The 14,155-nt window shown below is 53.7% G+C and overlaps 4 protein-coding genes across 4 annotated transcripts; 2 read left to right on the top strand and 2 right to left on the bottom strand.

The window, feature by feature from the left end:
- The first annotated feature begins 166 nt into the window (after window positions 1-166).
- B0H65DRAFT_535899 (heavy metal translocatin) lies at window positions 167-6,254 on the top strand. Its single transcript, XM_062829037.1, has 6 exons — window positions 167-507; window positions 834-932; window positions 1,170-1,344; window positions 1,439-1,540; window positions 2,305-2,353; window positions 2,431-6,254. Exons 1-6 carry the CDS (start codon window positions 460-462, stop codon window positions 5,900-5,902), a joined length of 3,945 nt encoding a protein of 1,314 aa, XP_062686537.1. The 5' UTR covers window positions 167-459; the 3' UTR covers window positions 5,903-6,254.
- An 816-nt stretch (window positions 6,255-7,070) lies between these two features.
- On the bottom strand, window positions 7,071-7,871 carry B0H65DRAFT_418269 (ADP-ribosylation factor 1; the record flags this gene model as incomplete). Its single annotated transcript, XM_062824137.1, has 4 exons — window positions 7,071-7,160; window positions 7,231-7,296; window positions 7,376-7,620; window positions 7,715-7,871. The coding sequence occupies 4 exons, from the start codon at window positions 7,869-7,871 to the stop codon at window positions 7,071-7,073; spliced, it is 558 nt and encodes a 185-aa protein (XP_062686538.1).
- Window positions 7,872-9,040: 1,169 nt separating this feature from the next.
- Window positions 9,041-10,473, top strand: B0H65DRAFT_38265 (emp24/gp25L/p24 family/GOLD-domain-containing protein). Its single transcript, XM_062823704.1, has 3 exons — window positions 9,041-9,578; window positions 9,734-10,129; window positions 10,234-10,473. The coding sequence occupies exons 1-3, from the start codon at window positions 9,381-9,383 to the stop codon at window positions 10,249-10,251; spliced, it is 612 nt and encodes a 203-aa protein (XP_062686539.1). The 5' UTR covers window positions 9,041-9,380; the 3' UTR covers window positions 10,252-10,473.
- A 172-nt stretch (window positions 10,474-10,645) lies between these two features.
- Window positions 10,646-13,553, bottom strand: B0H65DRAFT_38227 (uncharacterized protein). The gene is made up of 2 exons (XM_062823703.1): window positions 13,453-13,553; window positions 10,646-13,378 (listed from the first exon to the last, which is right to left on the bottom strand). The coding sequence occupies exon 2, from the start codon at window positions 13,353-13,355 to the stop codon at window positions 10,695-10,697; it is 2,661 nt and encodes an 886-aa protein (XP_062686540.1). The 5' UTR covers window positions 13,356-13,378; window positions 13,453-13,553; the 3' UTR covers window positions 10,646-10,694.
- Window positions 13,554-14,155: the final 602 nt, after the last annotated feature.

Consider the following 14,155-nt stretch of genomic DNA (forward strand, 5'->3'; position numbering starts at 1 on the left):
TCCGAGATTCGGTATGCGATGATGTATAAAAGTGAAGCGAAGACAATGAAGTAGTAAATGGGGATAATTCTGGCTTGAACTTAGCTACGGGGTACAGTTACGGCGTGGTGTAGCACGGCACGAGATAGGATGGATGGCGTTGACTGACAGGTCGTGAACGATGTGCGACTGCAGCCTTTGGTGGAGTTAACCCGGGGTAGGTACACCCGCCATAAGGCTGAAAGCTCCAACGAGCAAGTGTGGCTTGCGTCCAGCGGGGTATCTCCGCCGGCGCCGAGCCCGCTGGCAATCAACTGAACTTCACGCATTCGGTTGGCAGGAGCAATTGCCTCCGGCTTCAACGCAGTTCGCCAAGCAAGCCATGGAGATTATAGAGCACAAATTTCTGGGCGATTATGGGTTTCATAATCCTTAATATGTTGATCTCAGTTTAATTTTAGCATTTACTGTGTAAACAACATGGTTTTGCTCGTAGCCGGAGGTGTTCGTGAAGCTTTCCCTGTTCTTGTACGTCTCCCGTCTCTTTCCCTTTTGCTCTTGAGGCTGGTGTGCTGATGGGGCACTTTTGGCGCCAAATTGGCTGCGTCAAAGTCACGTTTTAAAGCGACCAGGCGCCTTCTGGTGACCAGCATTTGTGAATCTAGGCGCAAGGGTCCCCTGGATGATCGGGATGGCAACCCGTCGAAGTGGAGAAATCTAGGAAAAGAGATCCGGTAGATTCGCCGTGACGACACGACATCTTTCATCTCATCTGAAGATGTTAACCGCGGTATTACACTTGACTTCTTGTTCAAAAGGTAGTGTATTGCACGGTATGTTTATTGTTCATATAGTCTGGAGATGAAGGTACTTCCACTGATACCGAAACCCTTCCCGTGTTGTGGTGTTGTGGTGTTGCTGGAGGCAGCAATTCTCCTTGTGCTTTCCTACCGGTATGGTCGGGACATCCACATGGCAAATCCTGGGAGATCCAGTCGTTGAGGGCCATATATTGTGACATTGGTAAAGGAGGCAGAAGGTTGTAGGTAGAACTGAACGCGAATGCCGATCCGAGCAACACCTCATGTGACGATATTTCTCATCAATAATGATTGTTGGAAGCGTCAAGAAGAATCCCGGAAAATATAGTAGAATGCGGCATGAACATTGAGCTTGTGCCCTCTACTCAGCCCTTTCGACCATCATACGAGGCCACAAACTCACTCGTTTTCTCAGCCCCTGTTGTGTTATACCCTCCACAACTGTTTCTCGGTCAAGCTGAGCACGCAAGCCACAAGACGGGAAGCATGACTCTCGATTTGGATTATGTGTCTTATATAGGCGGCGTGTGCCGTAGTAAGCAAGGTAAGCAGTCATGATCACTAGCGTATGTGCGACAACGGCTGAAGTGGTGGCCGAGACTCACTAGCAGTCCAATACATACATCTGTACTGCGTAGATGCAATATTTTCTCGCATGATGCCTTGTGATACCTTTGTGGCCGTTGCTTTCGGACAATATCATACGAGATTGTTGGACTGTTTGTCGGTGTTGGTTCCAGGTATGATAGACGCTTGTCTGGCGCAAACCACAAGAAAGAATAGTACAAAGATTTTGTATCATGTGTACCAGTTGATGAGTTCCCAAGGGCAGTCTCGGTCTCTCGGATCTTACTCCACCCCACTTTGTGACTTGCCGCCCTGGCGGACTCTCAGATCCCGTTTCACGCCATGGGCGGGAGAAACTGCAGTGGTGCGAGATCCCTGTGTGCGGCCTCTAGGTACCGCAGAAAGTACGCTGTGAGTGGCTGACAAACCTTCAGTCGATGGAAACTTCGTCAACCCCTTCCCTCTTGTTCCGAGTTCCTTTCTCGCAGCCCCCCGGTTGCGCCCCTCCATCCTCCACTCTCCGTGCAAGTTTCGAGTCTCGCTCGCACCCAGCTCCTTGCTGCAGGTTTGGCGCCATTGCTCCATCTGATCTTATATGTAACGGTACCGGGAGCTCCGCTATGCCTTCGATATTGTCACCGGTCCCTATCTGTACTCATTCATCTACATATTAACTGATCGACCTCGCCATCGCCAACGCCATCGCTGGAAGCTGGCGCCTATTCCACCCTTTCAACTCTTTTGCGCAAAGTGGTGGCGTGTCTTCCTTCGATGTTTTAGCCCAGGGGCTCTCGTTTCGAAATCCACTCCGCTTCGAAATCTCGCTTTCTCCGTGTCATTTGCGCCGCGCGGCCTGTTTGATAAAACAAAAACATCTGGCATCGCTGTACGAACTCTTGCGCACCCATCATCAAGATGGCACCGGCAAATATACAAGTCCCATCTGGGCACATGGCTACCACAACCCTCAAGGTTGAGGGTATGACGTGAGTTGGCGCAATACTTGACTTTGTCTCGGCTTCCTCGGATGTGTGTAGAACACTTGGTGACTGACTTTGCGCAGATGCGGCGCCTGTACTTCGGCCGTTGAATCTGGCTTCAAGGGCGTCGACGGAGTGGGTAGCGTATCGGTTAGCCTGGTAATGGAACGCGCCGTGGTTATGCACGACCCCGACCGGATAACTGCCGACCAAGTTAAAGAAATCATCGAAGACCGAGGGTTCGACGCCGAGGTGCTGGCCACCGACCTCCCGACGCCTATGATCGCCAGCCACCCCGAACAAGACCTGAAAGCTTCCGACGATTCCCCGTTAATGGTCACCACTGTCGCAATCGAGGGCATGACATGCGGCGCTTGCACATCAGCGGTCGAAGGCGCATTCAAGGACGTATCTGGCGTACGGCACTTTAGCATTTCCCTACTCTCCGAGAGAGCCGTTATCGAGCATGACCCGACACTGTTGAGCGCCGAAGCCATTTGCGAAGCCATTGAAGATCGCGGGTTTGATGCGACTGTTGTTGAGAGTGTTCACAAGCAACCCGAAAGAGAATCGGTTTCCGGCGCGGCGACATCCTCCAAACCGTCAAGCGCGACCACGACGGTAGCAATCGAGGGCATGACTTGCGGCGCTTGCACTTCAGCCGTGGAACAAGGATTCAAGGATGTGAACGGAGTTCTGAAATTCAACATCAGCCTTCTCGCTGAGCGAGCGGTTATTTTGCACGATCTATCACTATTATCGGCTGATAAGATCGTTGAAATCATCGAGGATCGAGGTTTTGACGCCAAGATTCTAACAACTACGTTTGATCAACCTAATCACTCTAGCGGCACTTCGACAGCACAGTTCAAGATCTATGGAAACCTTGACGCCGCCGCAGCTAACAAGCTAGAAGAGGAGGTTCTTACGCTCCCTGGTGTTACTAGCGCCAAACTGGCCATTGCGACCTCCAGACTGACTGTCACCCATATGCCTAATGTTACTGGACTCCGAGCTATTGTCGAAACTGTCGAAGGCGCCGGCTTCAATGCCCTTGTGGCAGACAATGATGACAACAATGCCCAGCTGGAGTCACTCGCCAAGACGCGGGAGATCAACGAATGGAAGCAGGCATTCAGGATCTCGGCTGCTTTCGCCGTCCCGGTCTTTTTTATCAGCATGATCTTCCCCATGTTCCTGAAGTTCCTTGACTTTGGGAAAGTCAGACTAATTCCGGGTTTATATCTTGGAGATGTGGTCTGCTTGGTTCTCACGATACCGGTTCAATTTGGCATCGGAAAGCGCTTCTATGTTTCGGCTTGGAAGTCAATAAAACATAAATCGCCGACCATGGATGTCCTTGTTGTTCTCGGTACCTCATGCGCTTTCTTTTTCAGCATTGTCGCGATGACAGTCTCGATCGTATTTCCTCCGCACACCCGGCCGAGCACCATCTTCGACACAAGTACCATGCTGATCACCTTCATCACCCTCGGCCGTTTCCTCGAAAACCGGGCCAAGGGTCAGACATCCAAAGCGCTCTCGCGCCTCATGTCCTTGGCTCCATCGATGGCTACCATCTATGCGGACCCCATCGCGGCGCAAAAGGCTGCCGAGGGTTGGGATCGCAACGCAGACTCCTCCGACTCTCAAGAGCCGCGTGAAGGCAATGCAGCGGAGGAGAAAGTCATCCCTACAGAACTTATCCAGGTTGGCGACATCGTTCTCCTTCGTCCCGGTGACAAGATCCCCGCAGATGGTGTTCTTGTCAGGGGTGAGACATATGTCGACGAAAGTATGGTTACCGGAGAAGCCATGCCCGTTCAGAAGAAGAAGGGAAGCATGCTAATCGGTGGCACGGTCAACGGGGCTGGGCGAGTTGACTTCCGTGTCACTCGTGCAGGCCGGGACACTCAGCTCAGCCAGATCGTCAAGCTGGTCCAAGACGCTCAGACGACCCGTGCTCCCATTCAGCGCCTGGCGGACACTATAGCTGGCTACTTCGTCCCGATGATCCTGTTGCTTGGTATGATGACATTCTTTACCTGGATGATTCTTAGCCATGTCTTGTCAACTCCCCCGAAGATCTTCTTGGAGGACGCAAGTGGTGGCAAGATCATGGTGTGCGTCAAACTCTGCATTTCTGTCATTGTGTTCGCGTGCCCTTGCGCTCTCGGTCTCGCAACCCCTACCGCCGTCATGGTCGGTACGGGTGTTGGAGCGGAGAACGGCATTCTGGTCAAGGGTGGTGCTGCCCTCGAGACCATTACCAAGATCACCCAGGTGGTTCTCGACAAGACCGGCACCATCACGTATGGCAAGATGAGCGTCGCCAAAACCAACATTGTTTCGGTATGGCAGGACAATGACTGGCGCCGTCGTCTGTGGTGGACTCTCGTGGGCCTGGCTGAAATGGGTAGTGAACACCCTGTCGGCAAAGCGGTCCTCAACGCAGCCAAAACAGAGCTTGGTCTCGATGTGGAAGGAACCATTGATGGTACCATTGGCAACTTCACTGTAGCCGTGGGCCAGGGCATTACCGCGGAGGTTGAGCCAGCTACTTCCCTGGAGAGGACGCGTTACCGGGTACACGTGGGCAACGTTCGCTTCCTCCGGGACAACAACATCGAGATCCCCGAGTCCGCAATCGAGGCCGCCGAAGAAATCAACGAAGCCGCCGCAAGCTCTCGCTCCAAGTCCACCCCCTCCAACACCCCAGCCGGCACCACCAACATCTTCATCGGCATCGACGGCAAGTACGCCGGCCACCTCTGTCTTTCCGACACCATCAAAGACGGCGCCGCCGCCGCCATCGCCGTCCTCCACCGCATGGGCGTCAAGACCGCCATCGTCACCGGCGACCAACGCAGCACCGCACTCGCCGTTGCCTCCGCCGTCGGCATCGACCCGGAGGACGTCTACGCCGGCGCCTCGCCCGACCAAAAACAAGCCATCATCCAACAACTCCAATCCCACGGCGCTGTCGTCGCCATGGTCGGCGACGGCATCAACGACTCTCCGGCCCTGGCCACCGCAGACGTCGGCATCGCCATGAGCTCCGGCACAGACGTGGCCATGGAGGCCGCCGACGTGGTGCTCATGCGACCTAATGACCTGATGGACATCCCTGCCGCGCTGCACCTCGCCCGCACCATCTTCCGCCGCATCAAGATGAACCTGGCGTGGGCGTGCATGTATAACCTGATCGGCCTGCCGTTCGCCATGGGCATCTTTTTGCCGTTTGGGTACCACCTGCATCCCATGGGCGCGGGCGCCGCTATGGCGGCTAGCAGTGTTAGTGTTGTGGTCAGCAGTTTGTTTCTCAAGTTCTGGACGAGACCGAAGTGGATGGATAAGGCGCTCTATGAGTTTGAGATGGACAAGAATGGTGGTTTGATTAAGGGAGGTCTCAGGAAGCGCGGTGCCGGATGGGGTCTGTTTGGTGGGGTTGTTACCAAGGTCCGGGATTTCCTGGGAGTCGGTGCGGCGAGGAGGAATAATGATGATGGATATGTCCCGCTTGATAATCTTGATGCGGCTGAGCATGCTGTGTAATAAGGGTGTTTCTAGGTCTGGGAGAGAGAGAGAAGAAAGAGGGAGACTTACATGAAAAAGAAGAGGATGGATGTAAGGAACGAGGATACCTACGTACATACATACATACAGAAACGAAACAAAACATGGACAGGCAGTAGCAGGTTGGCTGGCAGGCAAGTAGCAGCAAGAGCATGATATCAGGAGTTTTTGGGAGGGTTGCTTTGCACGTCTTTTTTTGTTTTACGACGAGTTTCTTTTTGGGTATACTACTTAGACTAGCAGGCAGACAGAACAGAGAGCAGTGAATGAGTTTTGGTCGTTCGCACCTCTATCAAGTCTTGAACATCTAGTGAGTAATTCATACGTGCTGAATTATCTTGATTAAAGGTGATTGTGTGTTCTCTGTATGCTGCCGCACTCCAGTCAAAAGTAGTAAAACGGGTTGAGATCACCAGTTTGATGTTCCTCCTTAATCGCCACATTCGTGACGTCCACTTCCTCTGTTCGGAGTCAACAAGGAACGTCTGGGATGTTCATGATTGATTTCCAGTCGTTGCCCCTTTTTATACAGACAGAGATCCTTGACGCATTTGGTTAGCCTGATTTTGACCTACGGATGAAACTTCCATGAAGCAGGGACCATAACAGAGAAGGAAAAGCACGCGACGTATCGAGTACGGAACGTTGGTTCACCCAAAGCATATTAAGAGTTAATGATGAGCGGATAGGCCAGAAAACAATCGACGCCGAGCGGTTCTAACGAAAAAAGGGACTAAAGGTAAGTTAAGTGGCAGCTTGGTATTTATAGAACTCCTCCCACATCCATCATCACACTCCATCCTTGCCTGTATTTCCCCTTCCCCGCAACCGTATCCGCACCCCCCTTAGCATAAAACGTACGCAAATATGGGGAAAGCAGCAGGCAGTCTCCTTGCGATGCATCAAACTGTACAAGATCCCGAACCAAGCGTGCTCCTGACTTTCCGAAAAGTGATCACAAGTGCAAAACGAGTGCTGGCTATCCCCTTTTGACCGTCTCATGGATTATCGTAAGACGGTCGTCAACCACTGGTTGCCATGTTTGGTGAGTTCGTTCGGTTGCGAAAGGGCGTGTATGGTGGCATCAACCGAGCGGATATTGGACCCGGACAGAGTAAGGGCATTGTCATTAAGTGTAGCCAGCACTTTAAGGGCTCTTCTTCTTCAACTCGGTCGACAGCCAGTCGAGACCCTCGAACAGACCGTCACCAGTGGTAGCGCAAGTGGCTTGGATGTACTACGTGAAAAAAAAAAGTGTTAGGGAACAAAGGCATGCATCATGTGAGACAGGGAAATTCAAAACATACCCAGGAGCGTTGCCTCAAGCTGGAAAGGCCGAGCTTATCCGTGATCTCGGCAGCGTTCATGGCATTCTAAAAGACACATTGTTAGCTGGCTGCTGCTGCTGCTGCTGAATGTGGCAGGTTTCGGGTAGATAGGGGTGGCGCTTACAGGAAGATCCTGCTTGTTGGCGAAGACGAGCAGGAGGGCGTCGCGGAGCTCATCCTCGTTGAGCATGCGCTGGAGTTCTTCGCGGGCCTCGACAACACGGTCGCGATCGTTGCTGTCGACTACAAAAATAATACCCTGGGTGTTCTGGAAGTAATGTCTCCACAGAGGCCTGATCTTGTCCTGACCGCCGACATCCCAGACGGTAAACTGAATGTTCTTGTACTCGACGGTTTCGACGTTGAAGCCTTTGAACGGATGGTGTCAGTGTTGCGTGCTCTCGCAAGGAGTGGGTCTGTGCCGCCAATGTGCACTAAGGGGGGAGGATGGCGCGTAGCGTACCGATGGTCGGGATGGTCGTGACGACCTCACCGAGCTTGAGCTTGTAGAGAATGGTGGTCTTTCCGGCAGCGTCGAGACCGACCATCAAAATTCTCATCTCCTTCTTGCCGAAGAGCCCATCGAAGAGCTTTCCGAATATCGAGAGTGTGTTACCCATCTTGGCGGTTGTGTATTAGGCGACGCTAAAGTTGCAAGTGTAGAAAATTATCTGTTTGGGCGGTAAAGCGTAAGCAAAGGGAGCCTTGATGCTGTCGAGATGAACTGTTGAATGCTCGTCGGGATGGTGGTGTTGAGAGAAAGAGTGCGATTGATGACAATGAGGACGGCGGGTGGGCATTTAATGACGACGGCCCGCGTGAGGACAGATAACTAGTGTCTGGCCATTCGCTATCCTCAGGCACACAACAGCATGCCATGGACAAGGTAAACCCGCAGGGCTACGACGAGTGACGAGCTGTGTTGGCGCCATTTGGCCACTCGACGTCCTTCACCAGCCAGGAGGCACGCGTTCGAGTGCGAAGGTAGAGGCAGGCAGACACGGAATGGGAAAGCTGTGGCAGGCAGCGCCGATGGGAACCACGGAGGTGCCTTGCAACGGCGTGATTGATTCGCTGGCCAGAGAAGGGGATCACGATATGCGACAACGATGACGGGTACTTACTATGGGAGGCTTGTCCTCGAGTAATGGGGACGGCGATGTTTGGGATGCGCGTCACCGGTGGCAGCAGAAATATGGTGTTGAAATGTGGATGGTGGTAGGATTGATGGCGGTGTGTGGTGGAAGGAAGGCAAGCGGGCGAGAATGTGTCTCCGGCCGTCAGGTCTCTGGCACCGATTTTGAAAGTTGTTCTTGGGTAGGGCGACCGTCCGACACCACCAGTAGCGTGCCCGCCCGCTCTCACCCTCACACGGGTCGCCCACCTGGCATGGCCGCCTGGTTGCCCCCCCGGCGGATTCCCAAGACGACTCTGCTGGCTCTCTTGCATCCCCGCTGTCAGAGCGTGCACGGTCCACTCTACGCCCTGTACACGCGAGCTACCACTACCTTATCTCGCCAACCCCTTTTCGCCTGCATCAACAACAACTCGGCTGAGCAGCACATAGAAGCGACGAAGTACCTTGCTGGTACCCCTCCAGCCCTCCTGAAAGATTACCTGTAGGGAAGAACATTGGACCGAATCCTTTGACAGAAACGGGACCCTTCTTCTCGGCCTACCAAGTCCCTTTGTGTGTTTCCAAGGGGCCCTTTGGCCCATTTGGCATTCAGTCCTGTTGACGGCCTCGAGCTTCACAAGCCAGTCATCCCCCTGGGAGTCCTGGACCCTGGTGCCCGGCAACTTTGATAGGCCAGAGCCTCAGTTCATTGTCCACCGGGCACGCCAAGGCCAAACACCTGGGTGCTCGCGGCAGCAGCTACAAGGGGGGGCCGGGCTGGGTGTACCTAGGTACTTTCCGTGCTACTGGCGGGACCCGACCTCACCACTCTGCTGCCCTGGACTTGCGGCTGCCAGAATTGTGAGAGGTAGGGGTAATTGTGAATCGCCAAGTTGTCCTCCCAAAACGTCTCGCGAAACCGAAACGGAAGCTTCCATTTCTTTGCTTGAATCCTCCCCAAACTCCACATTCGCTCATCGCCAATCCCCGGACAATTCGTAAATCGATCGCAATGCATTTCCTCACAGCAGCTAAGCTGCTGCTCTCGGCCAGCTTGTTCGGCGCCGCCGCCGCTCACAACATCGTCCTTCCCGCCCACGGCCGCGAATGCTTCCACGAGAACCTCCATCGCGATGACAAGATGACGGTGACCTTCCAGGTCGGCGACCGCGAGTTTGGCAGCGCCGGCAACCTCGACATCGATTTCTGGGTGCGTCGTCCCCTTAGCATAGCCTTTCCCACGTAGCCCGACCGACCGCCAATCTACTTCCCATCGTCATCGATCTTCAATCCTTAGACCAGACACCGAACAAGAACCAAGAAGCTTGCAACAGAGAAGCTAACAAAGGGTCCATACATACATAGATCACCAACCCCCTAAACCAATACGAGACCTTTGAAAAGTCCATATCCAACGGCGACTTCTCGTTCGAGGCCAAGCACGACGGCAAGTACGTGTACTGCTTCGGCAACGAGCACTGGGGCGCCAACACCAAGGAGGTTTCGTTCAACGTGCACGGCATCGTGTACGTTTCCGAGGCGGACGCGCCCCAGGACCCGCTTGAGGTCGAGGTGCGCAAGCTGTCGGAGATGCTGGAGATGGTCAAGGACGAACAGAGCTACATCGTCGTGCGCGAGCGCACCCACCGTAACACGGCCGAGAGCACCAACGCCCGCGTCAAGTGGTGGAACCTGTTTATCGTCGGCGTCGTGGTGGGCGAGAGCTTGTTCCAGGTCTGGTGGTTGAGGAGGTTCTTTGAGGTATGTTAAGACTCTTATAAACTTTCCAGCAGGGAGGAGAAGAAGACAGCTGGGAGGCACGGCTCAGGATTGGCAAAGCTAACCCCTGAATCCCCCTGATTTAGGTCAAGCGGGTTATCTAAACTCACCCGATAGAACTGCCTCCTCATCGGAGTACTTCCCCCTCATCAATAACAACAACTATTTTATAATATTTAAGCCGCTTTATTCTACAAGTTGCTTTGGGAACCATTCATATTTGGGCGCTTGGAATGGGTCAGCCGGATGGGGATACGAAAACAAATGATATGATAATGGAATTGCCTACTAGGTCTAGACGAAGACCAAATCTAGCGTGTCTTCACACATGTGAACCCTGCAATCTCAAATCTCAAGATATTCGACGAGATGTTTTCCATTGTTCCATTCTATATCTAGCATTATTGCATGATGCATTGCCATTCAGGTCATATTCACAAAGGTCATAACCAACCTACTCAAGGCTCCCCATACCGGGTGCCAAATGCAGTTGCCACAAAACGTATCACCCCAAAACGCCGCTCTAGGAAATAAACTAGCAAAACACTCAAGCAGACGGATCCGACTCCGGCACCGTAACCTTGGCCTCCTCCGCCTCCTGCTCAACCGGCAACACAACATCCTTAACTGGATGCAACAGCATAGGCGGCAGACACATCCTCCCATCGCCGCCGCGCATCGTCGACACCGTCTGGTCATCCGCGCTATTATTCGGTCTCAACTCGAACTGCTCACCGCCGTCATTGTTCACCTTGAGCCCCAACCACCGCTTATACAGGTTAGCCGAGAACCCAGCATTATAGAACCACGTCAGACCCCTCATGTTATGCTCCCGATTACCAAACACGGACATCCTCGACCCGCCCGAGGCCCCGTTGCGCCCGCCGTTGAGGATGTGCGCCATGTACTCGGTCGGCCACTCGCGGTCGACGAACAGCGGGTGGGGGGCAAAGACGGCCTTGTAGCCGTGGTGCAGCGCGACCGTGGCCGGCCACATCTCCGGAAACGCGTGGTGCTTCTTGAAGGCCGTCTCGCGGTGCATGGTCAGCAGCAGGCGGCGGGACATGCGGCTCGCGGTGATGATCTGGGCGCGCCGCGGCGGTTTGCCATTGTTGTTTGTTTCGTTGTAGCCCGTGATGTCGTCGGCCAGCCCCCACGTGGTGCCCTCGGGGTTGAAGATGGGGTTGAGCGTGATCAGGTCGGCTTCCTCGCCGACGCCCCAGGCGTACTTGTCGCGCTCGTAGCTGGTGGGCGGGACGGGATCCTGGTCGTGCTCGAACCAGTCATTTGAGTCCTTGGGCCGCTCCGGGCCCCATATGCTCTTCTCGCCCTTGGTCTTCACCTGGTTGGGGGATTCTTGCTTGTCCTTGTTGCCGCCCTTCTTGATGGCGTTGTCCCAGATATTGTCGGCGCCAACGGTGCCGTGCTCGGTTTGCACGCGCGCCATCTGCTTGAAGTCGTCCCAGGTGCCGTGAACGTATGGCATGTAGAATCGCGCGTTGCGCTCCCACAAGCCCTTGCGCGGCTGCTCTTTGGCCCAGGCCTCCAGCTTGGATAGCAGGTCGTAGTAGTGGCCGGTGTAGCGAATGTCCATTTCCCATTGCCAGAAGTGTTCATACTCCGGGTGCTTGTAGGCAAAGTGCTGCATCGCCATCTGCAAGCCGCGATACGAACCATGGACAGGCAGTTCAGGGCCCTTGGTCCAAAGGTCGCGGACACCCTGGTAGATGGCGAGCATTTGGGTCTCAGACCACAAAGTTACCATCCCACGGAATTCTGCGGGGATGGTGTCGTTGATACGTTTTTGATAGGCCTCATCGTCGGCCCAGACGGGATTCTTTCCGTCATTGCGTACCTGTACCAAGAGATGCACATCGTAGCGACCGCCAGAGGCAAGAGACAGTTCCGCCACAAGGGCACGGATGTTGAGAATATTTTCGGCGTTCCAGTCAATCTCGTCCCAAGCTCTAATGACCAGGGCGGACCGGGGAATATCACCCTTCGGTTTGGGTACTTCAGGTGTGGCGGACCCCTTTTCCTTCTCTTCGGCAGGCTTTGTGGTAGTCGTACTCTCGGAAGTTTGAACGTCGGCTCTGGTCTTCAGTTTTGATTTTCCGTCTTGCTCCTGGATATAGAAGCCTTGGAGAGGGTTCTTATGTGCTTCAAGTGGCTTGTAACGGCCTTCATTGGCTTTAAAGCACCGCCGTTGAGCTTCAGCCCAGTCGATATTGCTGCTCCAATCCACCTGTTTGGTCGATTTCCAGACCTCATCAGCTCCAATTCGGTCGCCATGCTCGCCAACCCCGAGGCCTCCTGTCTTGACCGAATAGCCATAGCCGTACGGGCCATACCTGCCGAATCGGTCGAAGCAGATGTCTTCGGGGAGAGAAAGAAGCTCGTAAGAGCCGATAACATTATCCGGGAATCCACTAGGGCGGCCATCGTAGTATTGGATTGGGGGAATCCGTATCAATTTCTGTTCGTCGAGGAAACACTCCTGGAATCCTTGACGGCTGTTTGGAACAACCGAACCCGGATGGTCCATGAATGACTTGCTTGGTGGTATAGCCTTGGTTGCCGCTGATGAGCCCTTTGCAGTATCTCTCTTGCCAGACTTGTTCGGCTCCTGCTGCGCAAACGGCGCAGTCGCATTGTAGGGAGCTTCGTCTTCAAACCTAGGGTATTGGGGCACATTTTCCTCAACTGGTACCAATGTCTTGAGTCCACCATAGTACCGAGTAAGAAACTTGAAGTTTTCCCATGGCGGAGGAGGTGGTGGCTTCTTTTCGACCTTCCCTTCCGCTATCCTCCTATTCTCCACCTGACTTGCGCGTACGAGACCGAATATGAAGACGACAATGGTCGTGATCAGGGCAATACACAACACTCGTATGACCTTGTTTGGTAATCTGTAGAAATATCTTCGGGGAGGGCGGCGCTGGGAGGTGGGCGATTGCCTTTGCGCCATCAGTCCGGAGTTCGAGGAAGCTGAGGAGGAGGCATGTCGGGACCGTCGGGGGCTAGGTCTGGCTCGCGAAGAGCTATCGGACGAATCATCGGAGGAGTAATCGTCTGAAGTGTCCTCGACATCGGAGTGACGTTCTTTCGTGGGTGATGAGGAGCTCGTAGGGTTCAGCTGCTTATACATGGGCAGTTTGGGACGTTTCGCATCGCGCGACCGCAGCGGGTTGAGGTTTGATAGCCCCATGGTGGAATATGAGGACCGAGATTCTATATGGGATAACAGAGTCAGTTTGGAGCTTTTGGTGGAAAGCAAACAATAGCTTGAAGAGACGCTTTCTCACAATTAGCACCGTCTTTCGCAAATCGTAGAGGCGTGCATATGCCTGGCTCAACCACAAGGCTTCGAGAATAAAAAGAAGCTCTGCAGGTCGGCTAAGGAATGCGCCTAGGTGAGACCAGCAGACGCCTGGTTCTATCGGGTATCGTGGACTGGAATCTACAACGAGACGGCGACCTAACGTTCAGCGATTATCGCTGACTGACAACTCAAACAAGATGTCCTGTAAATGCAAGCTTGTGAAAGTGTTGAACAAATCTCAAAATTCGCATTCCGTTGCTCGAAAGGTGCATCCAGCGACATGGAGTTCCAGGAGGCTGGTCCTGCATTCCAGCTTCAACCTTGGGCTTCTTCGTGCGGAGACCCCGCATTGATTGGTTGTGTTGACGCGGGCGAAGACATGGGTCCGTTACCGAGCAACGCGTTTTTTTCAGGAGAACGGAGCCGTGACACGCGAATCGCACCCAACCACCAGCATCTGATCTTGAGAGGATGGCCTTGAGTTCCACGACGTGGACTGCCAAGCCATGGTCGACGGCTCAGCCCATCAAAAGGAAGAGGACAAGGAGTCTACCTATGATAAGATGATGTTGTCCCTATCTCGCAGTGTTGATAGGATGTGTTTCTTCTAATATCGACTGGGTATTGATACGCCAGAACTTTGGTGGTTTGTGCTGCTATTGGTGAGTGTGAAACTCCATGGTGTG

Source organism: Neurospora tetraspora (assembly GCF_033439725.1).
Source record: "Neurospora tetraspora strain CBS 560.94 chromosome Unknown B0H65scaffold_1, whole genome shotgun sequence".
Classification (NCBI taxonomy): domain Eukaryota; kingdom Fungi; phylum Ascomycota; class Sordariomycetes; order Sordariales; family Sordariaceae; genus Neurospora; species Neurospora tetraspora.

Bases quoted from the DNA above. Each gene is read 5' to 3' on its own strand.
- B0H65DRAFT_38265 (XM_062823704.1), top strand. From the start codon at position 9,381: ATGCATTTCCTCACAGCAGCTAAGCTGCTGCTCTCGGCCAGCTTGTTC. The intron at 9,579-9,733 runs GTGCGTCGTCCC...ATACATACATAG, and splicing joins ACCTCGACATCGATTTCTGG to ATCACCAACCCCCTAAACCA.
- B0H65DRAFT_38227 (XM_062823703.1), bottom strand. From the start codon at position 13,355: ATGGGGCTATCAAACCTCAACCCGCTGCGGTCGCGCGATGCGAAACGT.
- B0H65DRAFT_535899 (XM_062829037.1), top strand. From the start codon at position 460: ATGGTTTTGCTCGTAGCCGGAGGTGTTCGTGAAGCTTTCCCTGTTCTT. The intron at 508-833 runs GTACGTCTCCCG...TTGTTCATATAG, and splicing joins GTGAAGCTTTCCCTGTTCTT to TCTGGAGATGAAGGTACTTC. The intron at 933-1,169 runs GTATGGTCGGGA...CCCTCTACTCAG, and splicing joins CTCCTTGTGCTTTCCTACCG to CCCTTTCGACCATCATACGA.